This window comes from Nymphalis io, chromosome 5 (assembly GCF_905147045.1).
Source record: "Nymphalis io chromosome 5, ilAglIoxx1.1, whole genome shotgun sequence".
Lineage (NCBI taxonomy): Eukaryota > Metazoa > Arthropoda > Insecta > Lepidoptera > Nymphalidae > Nymphalis > Nymphalis io.
Genome location: NC_065892.1, coordinates 12107215 through 12122114, shown reverse-complemented (window position 1 = coordinate 12122114; position 14900 = coordinate 12107215). Strand labels below are relative to the sequence as shown.

General features: G+C 29.6%; 1 protein-coding gene across 2 annotated transcripts in view; it reads right to left on the bottom strand.

The window, feature by feature from the left end:
* LOC126768673 (protein spaetzle 5) overlaps window positions 1-9556 on the bottom strand; it is a 30089-nt gene extending 20533 nt beyond the window's left edge. Inside the window, exons 1-3 of one of the 2 annotated variants that reach the window (XM_050486918.1) lie at window positions 9482-9556; window positions 9345-9402; window positions 5839-5911 (exon numbers count right to left, since the gene is read on the bottom strand). In XM_050486918.1, the coding sequence (XP_050342875.1) occupies window positions 5839-5889 (51 nt within the window). In that variant the 5' untranslated portion in view covers window positions 5890-5911; window positions 9345-9402; window positions 9482-9556. Of the gene's footprint in view, window positions 1-5838; window positions 5912-9344 lie in introns of both variants that reach the window. The other variant, XM_050486917.1, reaches the window with a different exon arrangement.
* Window positions 9557-14900: the final 5344 nt, after the last annotated feature.

Sequence of the window (14900 nt, the reverse complement as noted above, 5' to 3'; positions counted from 1 at the left end):
ATGAAGAATAAAAAAAAAACTTTAATAATTTTTTTTTTAATTATTTTAATGTTGATTCATGTAGTCACTTCATTATGATATTTTATACTTTATTCTTTGTTCTTTTCAAGATAAATCGGTGTTTATTAAACATTAAAGGATACCTATAGTTATATTTATATTTAGTATATATAATTCTCTGTACTCGTTTCATTTACATTATTTAATCTCATTAACAAAACAAAAATGAATATAAATATTGACTGGTATTTTTAAGACTATAGACGCCAAAATATTTTTATGTACACATTCCAATTAATTAGATTAATTTTCGTTTGCATTTTATGTAAATTAAAACACGTGCAACTTATTTGCTAACACTTGAAAGTTCTAAAACCTTTTGAGTCAGAATCGTTGCAAGTTAATTTAATCTTAAAGTATAACTAACATAGCGCCATTAAAATAACTTCTAAATATTAACTGGAAATGCAAAACATTCATGTAAAAATAATCATTCATTAAAGGGTTAAAAGCATTTTTTTATCAACTCTATATAAATATAATGTCACTTTTTCATAATATTAATCACCTTGATATCAGATTTTCGATATCAAAACGTAATAAATGGAGCATTAATAAAAGAAATAACAATAAAACAGAAATACATTTAGCAGGAGACTTTACATTATATACTAGCTATACGACCCGGCTTCGAACGGGCATTGAGAATTACACAAATTTTAAAACTTCCTCATAGTGCGTCCATTAGTGTAAACCGAATGTAAGCGATATACTCACAAACTTACAAGCGTACAAACTGAGATTAAGATTACCCTTATACATGTTTTTATTACAAAACCAAAAGAAATATAAATCATTGCTGATTGACGATAGCTATGTATGTGCGTTGAGCGTTTTTGGATGTGTGTGTATACTGGACCTACTGGTATTAATTTGATCTGTAGTTTTAGACAAAGAACAAGTTATAAGGATAAACTTTCCGCCATTCTATTGGCAGAATCTATAGAAATCTGCAGACATTCTCAGAAGCTAGACCTTTAGGAGACAATAGGTCGCGCGCCTCAGCACAAGGGCGGGTGCAGTGTCGGTCTTCGGTCACGAATGCTAAGACGGTCAAGAACGTTAACTGATCTCTAAAACGGAATTTCGTATATTATAATATATATTCTATCTAAATTCTTGTTACAAAAACAATTCAATTCTTAGAATGTTGCTTTCATTTCATTAGAATTAATTAAATTGAATCTAAGCTTATTTTGCAAAGTTTCTTAAGTTTTTTCAGTTCAGAACCGTCGATAGATATCTAACATTTGTGATAAATTATTAATTTATAAATAACATAAGGCAAACAGAATATCTGTTTGCTTAACTGTTTACGATTTAGAGACCAGAACTAGACTAGTATAAGCATGCAAGCAAATAATTTTTAACAATAAAATATTTCATTAGCTTATGTTCATATTTAAGTTCTAAGCAAAATATGCTTGCAGCAAATACGAGTATAATATATGTACGTAATTATGTGATATACGATAATTGAATTAATATGTCGTTAAAATAAACCAGTAATAATTAAACTTGTTCGTGAACGAGTGTCAAGATCATGGTCAAAACTAACACCATTATATTTCACAAGTGTTCACTAATTAACATATTTATGACGATTTACACATTTTTTTTTATCTCTCGGTGTGCATTTTTTTTCTTTTTCTCAGTTATTTTCAGTGTATCTGCGTTAAGAACAGGTATTTTGACATTGTCATATTGACTTTTTTATTTATAAAATGAGTGCACGTAACACAAAACATAACAAAACAACGAGATAAAAATAAATACAATATAAAGTAATAAATTAATTATTATTGGATTAAATAATATACGAAGCTACTGAAGCATATTTACATGTCATCCTAATTAGACCGGTTTATTAAAGCAACCGTTAACGTACGAACAAGAATATATAATATATTCTATATTACCTATAATGTTATGTTAATACTAAATTTGTCCATCCATAAATATATTATATATCTATTTTATTTATAATATGTAGGTACCTGTATTTAAATTGTAAAAGTGAAATAGGTATATATGTGACTCTTTATATTATTTATTTTACCTCACAATATTGATTAAATTTAGTTTAATTTAAAGCCTTATAAAAGCTGTCATAGCAGCATACGAATATCTATTAATAATAATAATAATGTCCTCTAGACCGATTTCGACCACGGCGGCCTGTCTCAAGTGAGATTAGCTAACTGCACAGGAAATATTATAGTGCACAAGTGTGTGCGCGAATACAGGTGCAGAGTGCATCTGTGTTTGCTCTCCTACCCTAGCTTCCTCTCTTTCTTCATTAGCTAGCTCTCTCTTCCCTAGCTCTCATAATCCGATGGGACGGCACGGATTGCGACAAGGCCGGAAAGAGTTCAGGCTAAAGACCAACGGCTGTACGTGCTTTCCGAGGTACGGGAATGTACACGCTTCCAACTTCCAGACTCCGGGCTGCTACTGAGAATTTTCCTGACAGAAAAATCCAATAACTTTTTTGTTTAGCCCGACCTGGGAATTGAACCAAAGACCTCCGGGTCTGCGGCCTAGCCTATATAGCCACTAGACCAACGAGGCAGTCATATATATTATATTGTTGTCATTATAAATACGTATTATATATTGATTTGTATATACTTATATAAGTCCTCAATGCATATAATTCTTCTGTTATATATTTAAAAGGTATAAGACGATGGAGCTTAGAGAGAATACATGAATCTTAACGGAATACTGCGGGTTTGAAACCGGGCAGGTCTTACTGAGTTTCCATGTGCTTAATTTGTGTTTATAATATATCTCGTCTTCGGCGTAAATGTAAAACATCGTGAGGAATCCTGCACTAATCCGCATTGCAGCAGCATCGCGGAACAATCCCCAAAACCTCAAAAGGAGAAGAGATCCCATCCCATTTACATACAAATATTTTTACTTATCAAACAACAAATCGTTGACGGCCTTAACATTAATAACTTATAGTCTCATAAGTTCCGAACTCAATGAACGCAATAAATGACATTAATTAAAATCAACATTAAACTTAATTTTATTATAATACAGCAAAATCATAAACAACAAAACTTAACACGAATGTTTACATAAAGGTACTTAATATCTTCGTACTAGGCGTAGATACAGTGCGATCTAAAAACCTATCCTTCATGACCATTATCCATTATCCGTTCTTGGGTTATCGAACTAAGAATCTAAATTCTTAGTAATAACTATTTTCGTCTAGTAGATTCAAAGTTATATTGTCAAAGACGGACAGGCAAACACGAGAGTGATCGGGTTTCGTTTTATAATCAGATGTATGGATCACTAAAAAATATTCGTGATGAGATTTCGTTTACATAACATTAAAATTGTCAAAGTTTAGTTGACAGATACCATATATAAATAGATGACATTTGATAATTGTGTATTTGGCTAAAATGAAATGAGTCACTGGATTACGTAAAAAACAAACTCACGCTGAGTCTATTAGGTAGACACGCCATTTCCAAATTGTAATAGCAAAAAATTTTAAGAAAAAGAAACAATTATTAATGTCAGCAACATTTAAAATTTGTACTTTTCACTTTTACCTACTTGGTTTCTGATTTCATTAAAGTATAAAAAAGTAATTTTTTTTAATGATCTAAATACCTTTTTGCTTTTTTTTTGTTTCTTGGTTTCTGTATTTTGTTTTAAGGATTTTGATAGTTTTTTGTCAAGAAGAAAATATTAATCAACAATAACTCTGAGGTAAATACCAATGTTTCAAAACCAACAGGTTTCCTTATTTATCAATACATATTGTAATTATTTCAAGAGTCAAACTAAAATTTAAGAACAACGTAAAAAAATTAAGATATAATTCACTTTAATATACCGAAGCACGTTGAAAGCACTAACTATTTAGTTATCTCAATTGGATTAATTTGACACACTTATGTATTTTATTTGGATTTCTTTATTAAATTCTATAATCTCGCTATAGGCTCGCAATTTGATTCGAATTTAATGGATCTTTTCGGTGAAAAATGAAACAAGCCCTCGTAACAACCAAAAGAGGCAATACGATTAGGTGTATAAAATATGAAATGTATTTGATTTGAGAAATAGTGGATAGTAAGGTAAGGTATTTAAAAAAAAAACAGAGAACGTTCCTTGTATTGTCTGTTAAAAAAGTGGATTTGAATAAATCGTTTGAAAGTCTCTTTCTAATGTATCAAATGACCCACAACGAGTGCGTGTGACGAAATCATGTTAACAAATAATCCATTAAGAGTTCAATTGAATCAGACGGATAATTTGTGATCATTAGTGGCGTCCTCGAGAAATCCAAGAAAACAAAGTAAAGGCTATTTAACATTTTAATTTATCGATAAGCGAAACAACCTGAAAAAATTATAAATAGCTATTTGCCAAAAAGAAAAAAATTAACAGATTTTAAAAATGATTATTGTATGATTCAATGAGTGCATTCAATTATAGGTCATATAATTGAAAATTATACATACTCAATGAAGGTTTTAAGTATTTCTGTAAACAAGCATTCACCTCTATTATATTAGTACGTGGTCAGTGAATGCAAGGTCTAGCTCACAAATAACCGCAAATTCATACTCTTTCTACAAAATTTTTCATACCAAATAAATTAAAAGTCACCGCCTTATTCTTGCTTTTAAACGGAACTTTATTTTAATTATATTACGTGTATGCTATCCTGTAGATCTTTAATTTTTGTTAATAATTTATTAATATAGCTGTGAAAAAAACATTTCACATATAATACTATTTTTTATTAATAAAATTGTATTTCAGAATGTCTGAAGTTATTTTAACGCACGAACTAAACATGAATAAATCAACTAACAACATTGCTTCAAAGACATGTTCACGTATTCACCTACCAACCTCTTTCAAACAGTTAATTTTGACCCATAAACCATTGCGTCTTGTGTCAAGTGCGTTCGTGTGACGCAACGCAAGTAATGTAACGATGAGTAACGAGGTAGCGGACCTAATGACACGAAATAACTATATTATATATGTATTTTTAAAATGTTTTATATATTTATCGATCATGTTTTCTAAAGTTATATAAAATTCTTTCTTTGCGTCTTGTCATATATAATCTTGTATAAATTTTAAAATTTGATGAATGATGAAAATGAATATTTCATTCATTTTCCTTCGTCGGTCTATTTGTTTGTGATTCTGGACGTTCGAACTACGGTTCTGGTAAAAAGATATATGCTAATAATATCTCAGTTGCATCCCGGAGTTCACTCTTCGGTTGTATCGAGATGATTTCTCGAATTATGAGTGAAAGAATAGATAATGCAACTGTGTGTCAAACACAGTAGCATTATCACACACATTATCACACACACCGTTTCCTATTCTACAACACAACGATCAGGTTGCGCTTCGGTTGAATTTGGATCGCGACAGAATCGGGAACGGGAATGAATCGTAACCGTTTTAAAGTAGTAGAATTTTTCCCAATATAAACATATAGTAAACACATTCTCAAAAACAATATAAAGTATATAAAATAGACAGTAATTCTCACGCAATTATGCATATATTATGTTACTATGGAACACAGGTTTCAGAATATTCATATATTGAAATAATATTTACTTTGGATAAGAACTTTTACGTACTACACAATTTTGTTTTTAAGATTGAATACATTTTTTTTAAAATGATTTCCATTTTATAATTTTTTAATCAAACCTTATCACATATTATTAATTACATGTTTGCGTAACATCGTAGAATTTTACTTACCATTAAATATGTTCTCAAATGGAGAGTGAATCTTTTGAACTTCACCGCCATATCGCAATCTCTTGAAGTTGATCTGAAATAAAATTTAAAATTATACGTGGAAACATTTAAATCGTTGATTTTTTAATTAAAATCAAATTATTGTGTAAATTTATAAACCAAACAAGATATTAAATTATTTATAGCGTTAATCAATAATTGTTTTTCTTGATCATATTTAGTTATCTTTATATCTCTAGACATAGATTCGAGACATACTCAACATAAAAAAATGTTTGAACTTACACCAATATCTAGTAGTAGTCTGGCTATTAGTGTAATGTTACCTAACAATACAACTTGTTCTGAGCCCTACACCATTAAACGTAATACTAAACCGTCACTTCTACATTTCTAATCCTTTATGGCATGCTATTTCAAACGCAACTGTATTACTTTATTAAAGCTTCAAGTATATCGTAACTGTAATGACTATGCAAATCAAGGTCACGAACATAGCATATTTCAAAATAATACATTCCCAACGAAACATTACTACGGCTTAATAAAAGCCAATGAAATGGTCATCCGTCGTATTAGATCGGTGGTCAGTTTCTGTTACTAGTATATGCCATAAACATATTATTCTTAAACCAATTAAAAATTAATTTTAATCGAAGACTGTGGTTTCAAAACCGAGCCACAGAGGCTTTGGATTTTTTTTTGGTTTCATCATTTCTTGATAACATCGCGAAGACGGACAAATTCTACCCATCAAAAGTGCCGTGGTAATGCATGAAGGAAAAACCTCCAAAACTTCCTTAACGGCAGAGAGGGTGGTGGGATATTGAGAGGCACATTCCATTTTTCTCTTTTTGTAGTTTTATTATAATAACTTACTATGACATTACGCCTAAAAGCGTATATATTAGATTTTTTTAACTTCTATTGTACTTTATAGCTACACGAAATGATACTACTGGTGGTAGGGCTTTGTGCAAGCTCGCCTGGATAGGTACCACCCACTCATCAGATATTCTACCGCAAAACAGCAGTACTTGGTGTTGTTGTGTTCCGGTTTGAAGGGTGAGTTAGCTAGTGTAATTACAGGCACAAGGGACATAAAATCTTAGGTCCCAAGGTTGGTGGTGCATTGGCTATGTAAGCGATGGTTACAATGCCAATGTCTAAGGGTGTTGGTGACCACTTACCATCAGGTGGCCCATATGCTCGTCCGCCTTTCTATTCTATAAAAAAAAAATACTTAAAATTTATGAGTATTTTATATATTAAAATTAAATAAATGGCGTATTATGAGAAGTAATAATGTTATGAAACTAGAACGATATCAAACGATAACCTTCATAACTTAAATTTACAATCAAATATTACAATTGTTTCGAATCGTTTTTGCAAATGATACAGATCTGTGAGTGTTCGCTTGGTACCGGGGGCTTGCTTTTTAGATCTATAAATGATTCATTACTAGATATATAAATAGTAATACTTAATTATACTGATAACTTAGAAGCTATAGCTTAGTGTAATTTTACAAAACTATCATTATTTAACAACTTTTATATTTTACAGTAATATTTTATTTTTGACATTTTGTTAAAAAATAAGTTGTTGAAAATAATTAAATGATTTTGATAAGTAGAATCTCATAAATAATTTATATTAATAGTTTAAAACAATTCGAATATAATTTCGGATCATAAAGTCCGAACAATAGGTTTAGTTCGGAAGACGCTAGTTCATAAACTATTTAAATAAACAATACTTGTTTTTCTCACGATGGTATTCATTTCAGCAAACAACTTTTAATTGTCGAAGGAATTTCTTGTAATTTCTTCATTATTGGCTACTTAAAATTTAAAAACAACATTTTGGAGCTTTTTTTCACTTATTTTCGTCCTAAATGAAACTAAACATTTTTAGTCTTGTTTTATCTAGATAAAACCATTTTTATCTATATCAATTTAATTCAAATCAATTCAGGCTTAAAACATTACTTATGTACTTAAAATACGTCTAACTCAAAATAAATTAAAATTAAATATACCATTAGTGCCTATAGAAATACAATATTACTTCATTGCTTTGATGAATTGCTTATTTGGTGATACGTGTTTTCAATATAATCATGAAATATTTTCAACTCATTATAAAAGTATAACACAGTTTTCAAAGGATTTTTAACACAATTGCAAGTTTAAATAAAATATATTCGATGACGAGTATAAATTATTGATATTGAGTAACCGGAGTTTTACATATTATTTTTGATTTAATTTAATTTACTTTACGTAATTATTACATATTAATATTACATATAAAATAATAATAATAATAATAAATAAAATATCACAAACATTTTACAAAACAAATAATGTTACAAGAAAGCCGATTTTTTATGTGTGCAATAAATTTACCAAATGTAGGATTCTATATACTCGTATATAGCAAATACCAATAGGTCATGCAATAATTGCAAATGCAATACCTTATAGCAAAAGGCATCTTTGAAAACAAGAGACAATTCTCTAAGTAACTACTAACCGAGTAAGTGGCGATAATTTCAACGCTGATAATTTCGTTATTTTGTCATATATTTCTGATATATACATTTATTTGTTTAAATATTAACCATTAACATGTTTATTAATTATTTCATAAATGTAATATTCTTTTCTAAAACTTTAAAATAGTAAATAATAATCGTGACGATTGAAGCGAGATGCCATATTATATCTCTTATGCGTTTCGAAGACTAATTATTATTATTAAGTTAAGAGATACTTGGCCCTATAAAAGACATCAACGCGCATTATTTTCTGCGGTCTTTTACTTGTGTCATTAAATAAAATTGAAAGTTATTATTAATTTTGTCATTTTAATTTACTTTATAAACTTTGTGTAACAATAGGTATTTTATCCTGGGAAAATAAAAACAGAATCTTATATAATGGTAATAAAATCGGTAGCACATGGCTTGAGTAAATAAATCTCAAATTGTGCACCCATTTAATGTATCAGTAAGTCATATTTTGGCTTAAAACTACATCACTATTCACCAAATATATAATTACATATTACATTTAGTTATATACATGCGGATGCGAATTATCTATTCAGTTAATTACCGTGTGATTCTCTATCGGGGTCATAAAAACATACGAAATTATAAATTAATCATATCTATGCCGGATCTTTGAAATAAAATTTGATTCACTATTTTTATTATAGATAAAATATTATAACGTAATATATATTGTATTTCATTTTTGACACGTGTTTATAAATAATAAAATGTTTCAATTTTCCATTTCATAACAATCAAAACAAAATTATCATTTATTCAATAAAAAAGCATTACATTTTATTAATCAATACGTAAATGTAACGCTTCTATGTTGAAGCAACAAAATTATAAAATAAAGAAATCCACTTAAAAACTATATGATAGTTTTAAGTCTAAGCAAAATAATGGTTGACTGACAGCAGTAAAACGATATGGGACCTACCTATTTAAGGATATCGTAAGCCTACGCGTAAACACCAACCCTGAGACAAAACACAGCACTGACACAGAAGCAAATATTAATATATATCAATTATCGAAAACGTCCAAAACAGATCTTACAAAGTCAAATTTACCCACAGCGAGTTTACGATCGTGCATAGCTACATTTGCGTGTTAATTTAACAGCGAGTCACTAAGCACACGTACAACCAGGTCGCGTACTGGTGCGGTACTGACAAGTGACAATCTGGCAGTTAGATGGCCGATCGGCCGTCTAATCGCCGACTCGCATAATCATGAGAGAAAGTATATGGAGCTGAATGATAATATATTAAGTATGAATGATCTACAGCCAAAGCAAGGCCTTTGTGCCATTTTTTCGTATAGAATTTATTTTAAACTAAATATTTTAAGCTAAACTGTATTTCACTACGTTGCGTATCCTAAAATATTTCCACTAAATGCAAGATAATTAGGAATCATCTATTAAAGTTATAGACAAAATATTTTTTATAGTTATTATACTATAATTTCATAGAAGTACGTGAGTATTTTTTCTTATATTTGCGATTGTATTATTATTTGTATCCGTCAAATTATTAATATTTCTATAAACATATTTTACAATACATTAAGGAATGGTGCAAATTACAAAATGATAACGAAATATACGATGAGTTTTGGTTCATAACATGTGTGTAAGACTTATTTGTATGATAGTACATCACACTTAAACTTAACTTGTCATAGTCGAATAGCTCGTCGTGCGCCTACACCTGACATAACCGAATCAACCTACTTAACGAAGAAAGCAATACTAGTCTCATTGTCCTCGAATCTTGTCCTTTATTATTTAAAGTGTGATGTATGTGTTATGCGATGTTTGATATCGTGGCTAACCTTTAAAATGCTGAAACACCGATATCATGGTTTTCAATCGTGCACCTGTATAGTATTAGGTTCCTGTTAAAATAATATCAACTTCAGCCTAGTGTTTGGAAGTTGGTAGTGCTTATCCTCTCTGGCTGCCTGCCTCAAAAACACGTAAAATCGTTGATTATGCGACGTCACTCTGAACTCGTGGATTGCCGTCCTATCGGATTACGAGTATCATGAAATTTGGAGTACAACTCTGTTAGCCCAAGCCCAAGTCCAATTTATGCACGATAGTTTCTCCTGCGCAGTTGGCTGAATGTCTGTTGTATTTATAACATATAATCGGTTACAAAGTTTTTACAAGATTTTTTTCTAAATCATTAACGTGCTCTCAAGAAAAACACGATTACTTATCACATTAATTGTGCCACTGCAAACTCAAGACTGTAAATTAAATTAACTATGAATTCAACAAGCGTGAGAATGTTTATTGCATACTATAAACATTACAAGAAAAAAAAACAATAACAAAAATATCCCATTTTTCTACTATATTAAGGCTATAAAAAGAAAATTCAAAGTAAATGACCAAAATGGCCTCTTATCCCATTATCGATAAGGCTTGGCGCTTATTTATTCTTTACGGTTTTTTTATTTTACCACCAAGCATGATATAAATCATAAAAGAAACTAAGCATACAAAATATAGTCATTTTGGATTAACTCAAAATGAGTTTATATATTTTTTTTAATTTTATAAACAACCTTTTTTAAAATAATATAGTTATGAGCTTGCACTTTCATACTGTTTTATATTAAATTAAAAATAACATAAATTAAAAATAATAATGGTAATATAAAAGGTTCAAATATATGTGCACTTAAAAAAAGGAATAAAACTTCATTACAAGAAATCGAGAAATGAGTCAATGAGTCGTCAAATCAGGTTTTATCGATCATTTATCACATTAGTTGGTCATCCAAGCAAAAGCTACATTACGTAAACTCACAAGGTTATGACGGGTTGTCAATAGAACGATGTATGTCTACGAAAGTGTTAGACATTATCGCATGTATTTATAGTACGTAATGAAAAAGATTATTAGCAGCGTAATGAAAAAGGAAAATTATTTAATCACCATTATAAAAAGCGATCATTTTCTGTAACATTATAAAATGAACCATGAGTGTAATTCATATACTGTGTGATATGGATCGAACTAAAACCAAGAGCAAATTACATTGACTTACATCTCTGCTTATAATTGTACTTGCCTTTATTTTCATGTTGGACCTGTCTTTGAAATTGTAAAAATGAATTATTTTAAAATAAGTCCTTAAGTCATAAATCAATCTTCTTAATATCATTTACAAGGTTATATATAAAGCCAATATTAGCATGCATTTTATATATATAAAAAATTATATTGTATGTGTTCAATACATTTTTTTATTAATCTATAAATTATCAAATAATAACATTTATTGATATTTTGTCCCTAAATTAATTTTATATTCGTTTTTATTGCACTGAATTTTCAGATCGGTCTTAATAAAGATTTATAATAGACTAATGTCGCGTTTAATACATAACGTCTTTCTGTTATGTAAAAAAAACGTAAATATTCTTATCTCTAGATAAGTAACACATACTCATTTGAGCTCCCATACAACGTTACATCCGCAGACGCAATGCCGGGAAAGCAAGGAGAATTATGAAACCGTTAAACAAAGACGTTATCCTAATTTGTTTCAATCTGTTAACACGTTAGACAAATCTTTGCAGACTTCGTAACATTATTTAAGCAAAAGCCGTACAGAAACTTGGTAAAATATTTTTTTAACTTACTCATTGTTATTGCATATATATACATGTACATACAGTATGTTTATTATTGAACCTACCTGACCCCATGGTTCTTATCTGACGTGTCTAATTTATCCGTATTCGGAAGAATTGTTGAGTTATTTTATTTGTCTGAATTATTATATTCCCAGCGGCTTAGAAAAACATTGGGAAGAAATTAGCATCTATCGAAAAAGTTTATAAGCATCCGCATATATCCGCATATCCACATATGTATCCGCCAAACCCCTATAAAACCCAGCATTTAGAATAGTTTTTGCTGGTTAGCAAAGAAAGAAAGGTATTTTAATCATTATTTATGTCATTAAGCGTAAATATACTTAATTCAAAGAATACTTAACTATATTTTTCATGAATCGTATTAGAATAATAATGTCCGTCCATAGAATCGAATTTTATTTAATTGCAAAAGTCAGTGCGCAAACACATCGACCGTATCTACTCTCTACTCTCTCACTTAAATCTCGGAAACGGAAACCCGTAAAAAAATTATCGAAGAGAGATCAGGCGCAGCGCCTGCAACTTTACGTTCTTTTCGACGAAGAATAACGAAACGTCCTCATCGGTGACAAATACAGATTTTTCTACTTTTTTCTAATAGCTTATTGGATTAATTTATGTTTAAGCACATCATTATTATTAAATCACATGATTTGTGAGCAATCAACGTTACACAAAACAATGGTATATGAATCACATTTTAACGAAAAATCCAAATGAGTGATTTATTTGTATGATTTTAAAAAATATATTTATTTGTTGAAACTATGTACAGACATTTTTATAATATACAAAATTAAAATTAAAAAAAAAAAAAACAAAATACCCATTACAAATTTATAGAAAAAAGTTATTTTATTAGTTTATTCATAAAGCTATTATAAGCAAAATATACGAAAACATATTTTTGGGATCGGTTTCCACCCTGCCTACAAGCGACAGTGAATAATATAATAAATTGCTTACATTATAAATATAAAGTTGATATTTAAAAGAATTAAGCTTAAATTAATTAACCAAACAAATTAATGTTTCAACATTTAGACAACATGTGGCAATCCGGCCAACTTGTTTCGCGCTTACTGACAAACTGTAACAGTAACAATATGAAGAGTAAATCAGTGTTTCGATCAAAGCTTGTTTACCGCTGCTTATTATTCATTCAAGCGTTATTTGATTTCTTTAGATGTTCTAATAAGAGTCTCTATAAAAGGAGTTAAATTACTTTCCCTTCTTATTCAAATTGAAATCGTATTCAACGTGAAGCGAATAAATGTAACATCTGCGCAAAACTCATCGTAGTGTGCGTTTCCATGCCACCTCTGATTTTGACATGTTTTTAATTATATTTAATAAACTATTTATATCAACTAAAGTATACGTATATTGTGGCGCATAATATTTTTACAATTATTAGTCGTGTTTAATATTGTTGTAAACCAAACCGATCTAAAAGTATTTTTTAATAGTTTGTCCCTGTGGATCTATGCTTGCGAAACTTCTAAATGCTATAACCAACAAAATATAGGTAGTTTATGTTATGTATTAAGAATATTTCTTTGATGTTGCTGATTCAAAATATTATAAGATGTCAAAATTTATCTTCTTTAAAATAGATAATGCAATGCATTATTTCGAAGTTAATTAAAATATAAATTATAAATTAGACAAGAATCCTTAAAGTAGAAAACTTCAAACGATATTATTGATAAGAAAATAATATGAATAACAGTATAGTTATTTTTATATATAGGAAATAATATGCTAAAGTCTCTTTAGAAGCTAGTAAATACTAAACAAAAGAATCTAAATCTTGGAATTGATAGCGTCTAAAAATATTTTTTAAAGATCAATAAACAACTACTATGATGACCTTAGCTCGAGATATACGATCTCTAAAAAGTGTGATGTTAAAAAGAATAAATTTTCGCAATTTATATCTACTTAAATCATACTTATTCACTTTGTTATAATCACGATACAGGTTATATTATGAAATGCATGTCGGAGGTAAATTTACATGGAATGGACACAAATTGGCCACTCAGAAGTTCTTGTATAAGCTGATTTATACGCATGAAACTAAACAAGATTCAAATGTCTCGTAATTCGCACACAAACGTTAACTCACGCTACAGTCGCTTAACATTCGATTTAACACTTACAAATTAGCCGATAAATGGTTAGAGCTTAAAGATTATATTCGTCACGTATTTTTTTATATTGCGAAATTTGTGGTATTGTCTAGTCATTGCTAGTAATGTCAGACTTATTTAAAGATCTAGTCCACTGCGTGGGAGATCTTTTATTGTATAATTAAAAGTAATGCCCATAAAATGCACTATTCGCTTACTCTAATAATCTGATTTGATCGCATCCGGTCGTATAGAAAAGGCCGAAAAGGTGCGCCCTACGGTTTTAGGTTTTTTTCACAAGGAACGAGAAATACTAAAAATTTCCAAACTACGGATTATAAAAAACATTTTTTTTAATAAATGATTTGGCAAAATATTCGCTGGTATTTAAAAAAATTACTAATATGAAAGCAAAGGTTCGATCAAAGCCAAACATTTGCACGAATAGCTGCTCTATTATGTGGAGCCGGCATAACGAAGTCGTGTCGTGTCTCGTATGCAAAGCTTCGAGTCGACGCATGAATAAGATTGAGTTACGCAAAGTGCGTGGGAACGTGTAAGCCATTGGTTACTAGGTCTGCAAAAACTAGACCGCCGGAACTCGCTTCCGACTTCATTGTTATGTGTACTATGTTGTTTTTTATTATTTCATTTATAAAATACTTATTCCTGCCTATTT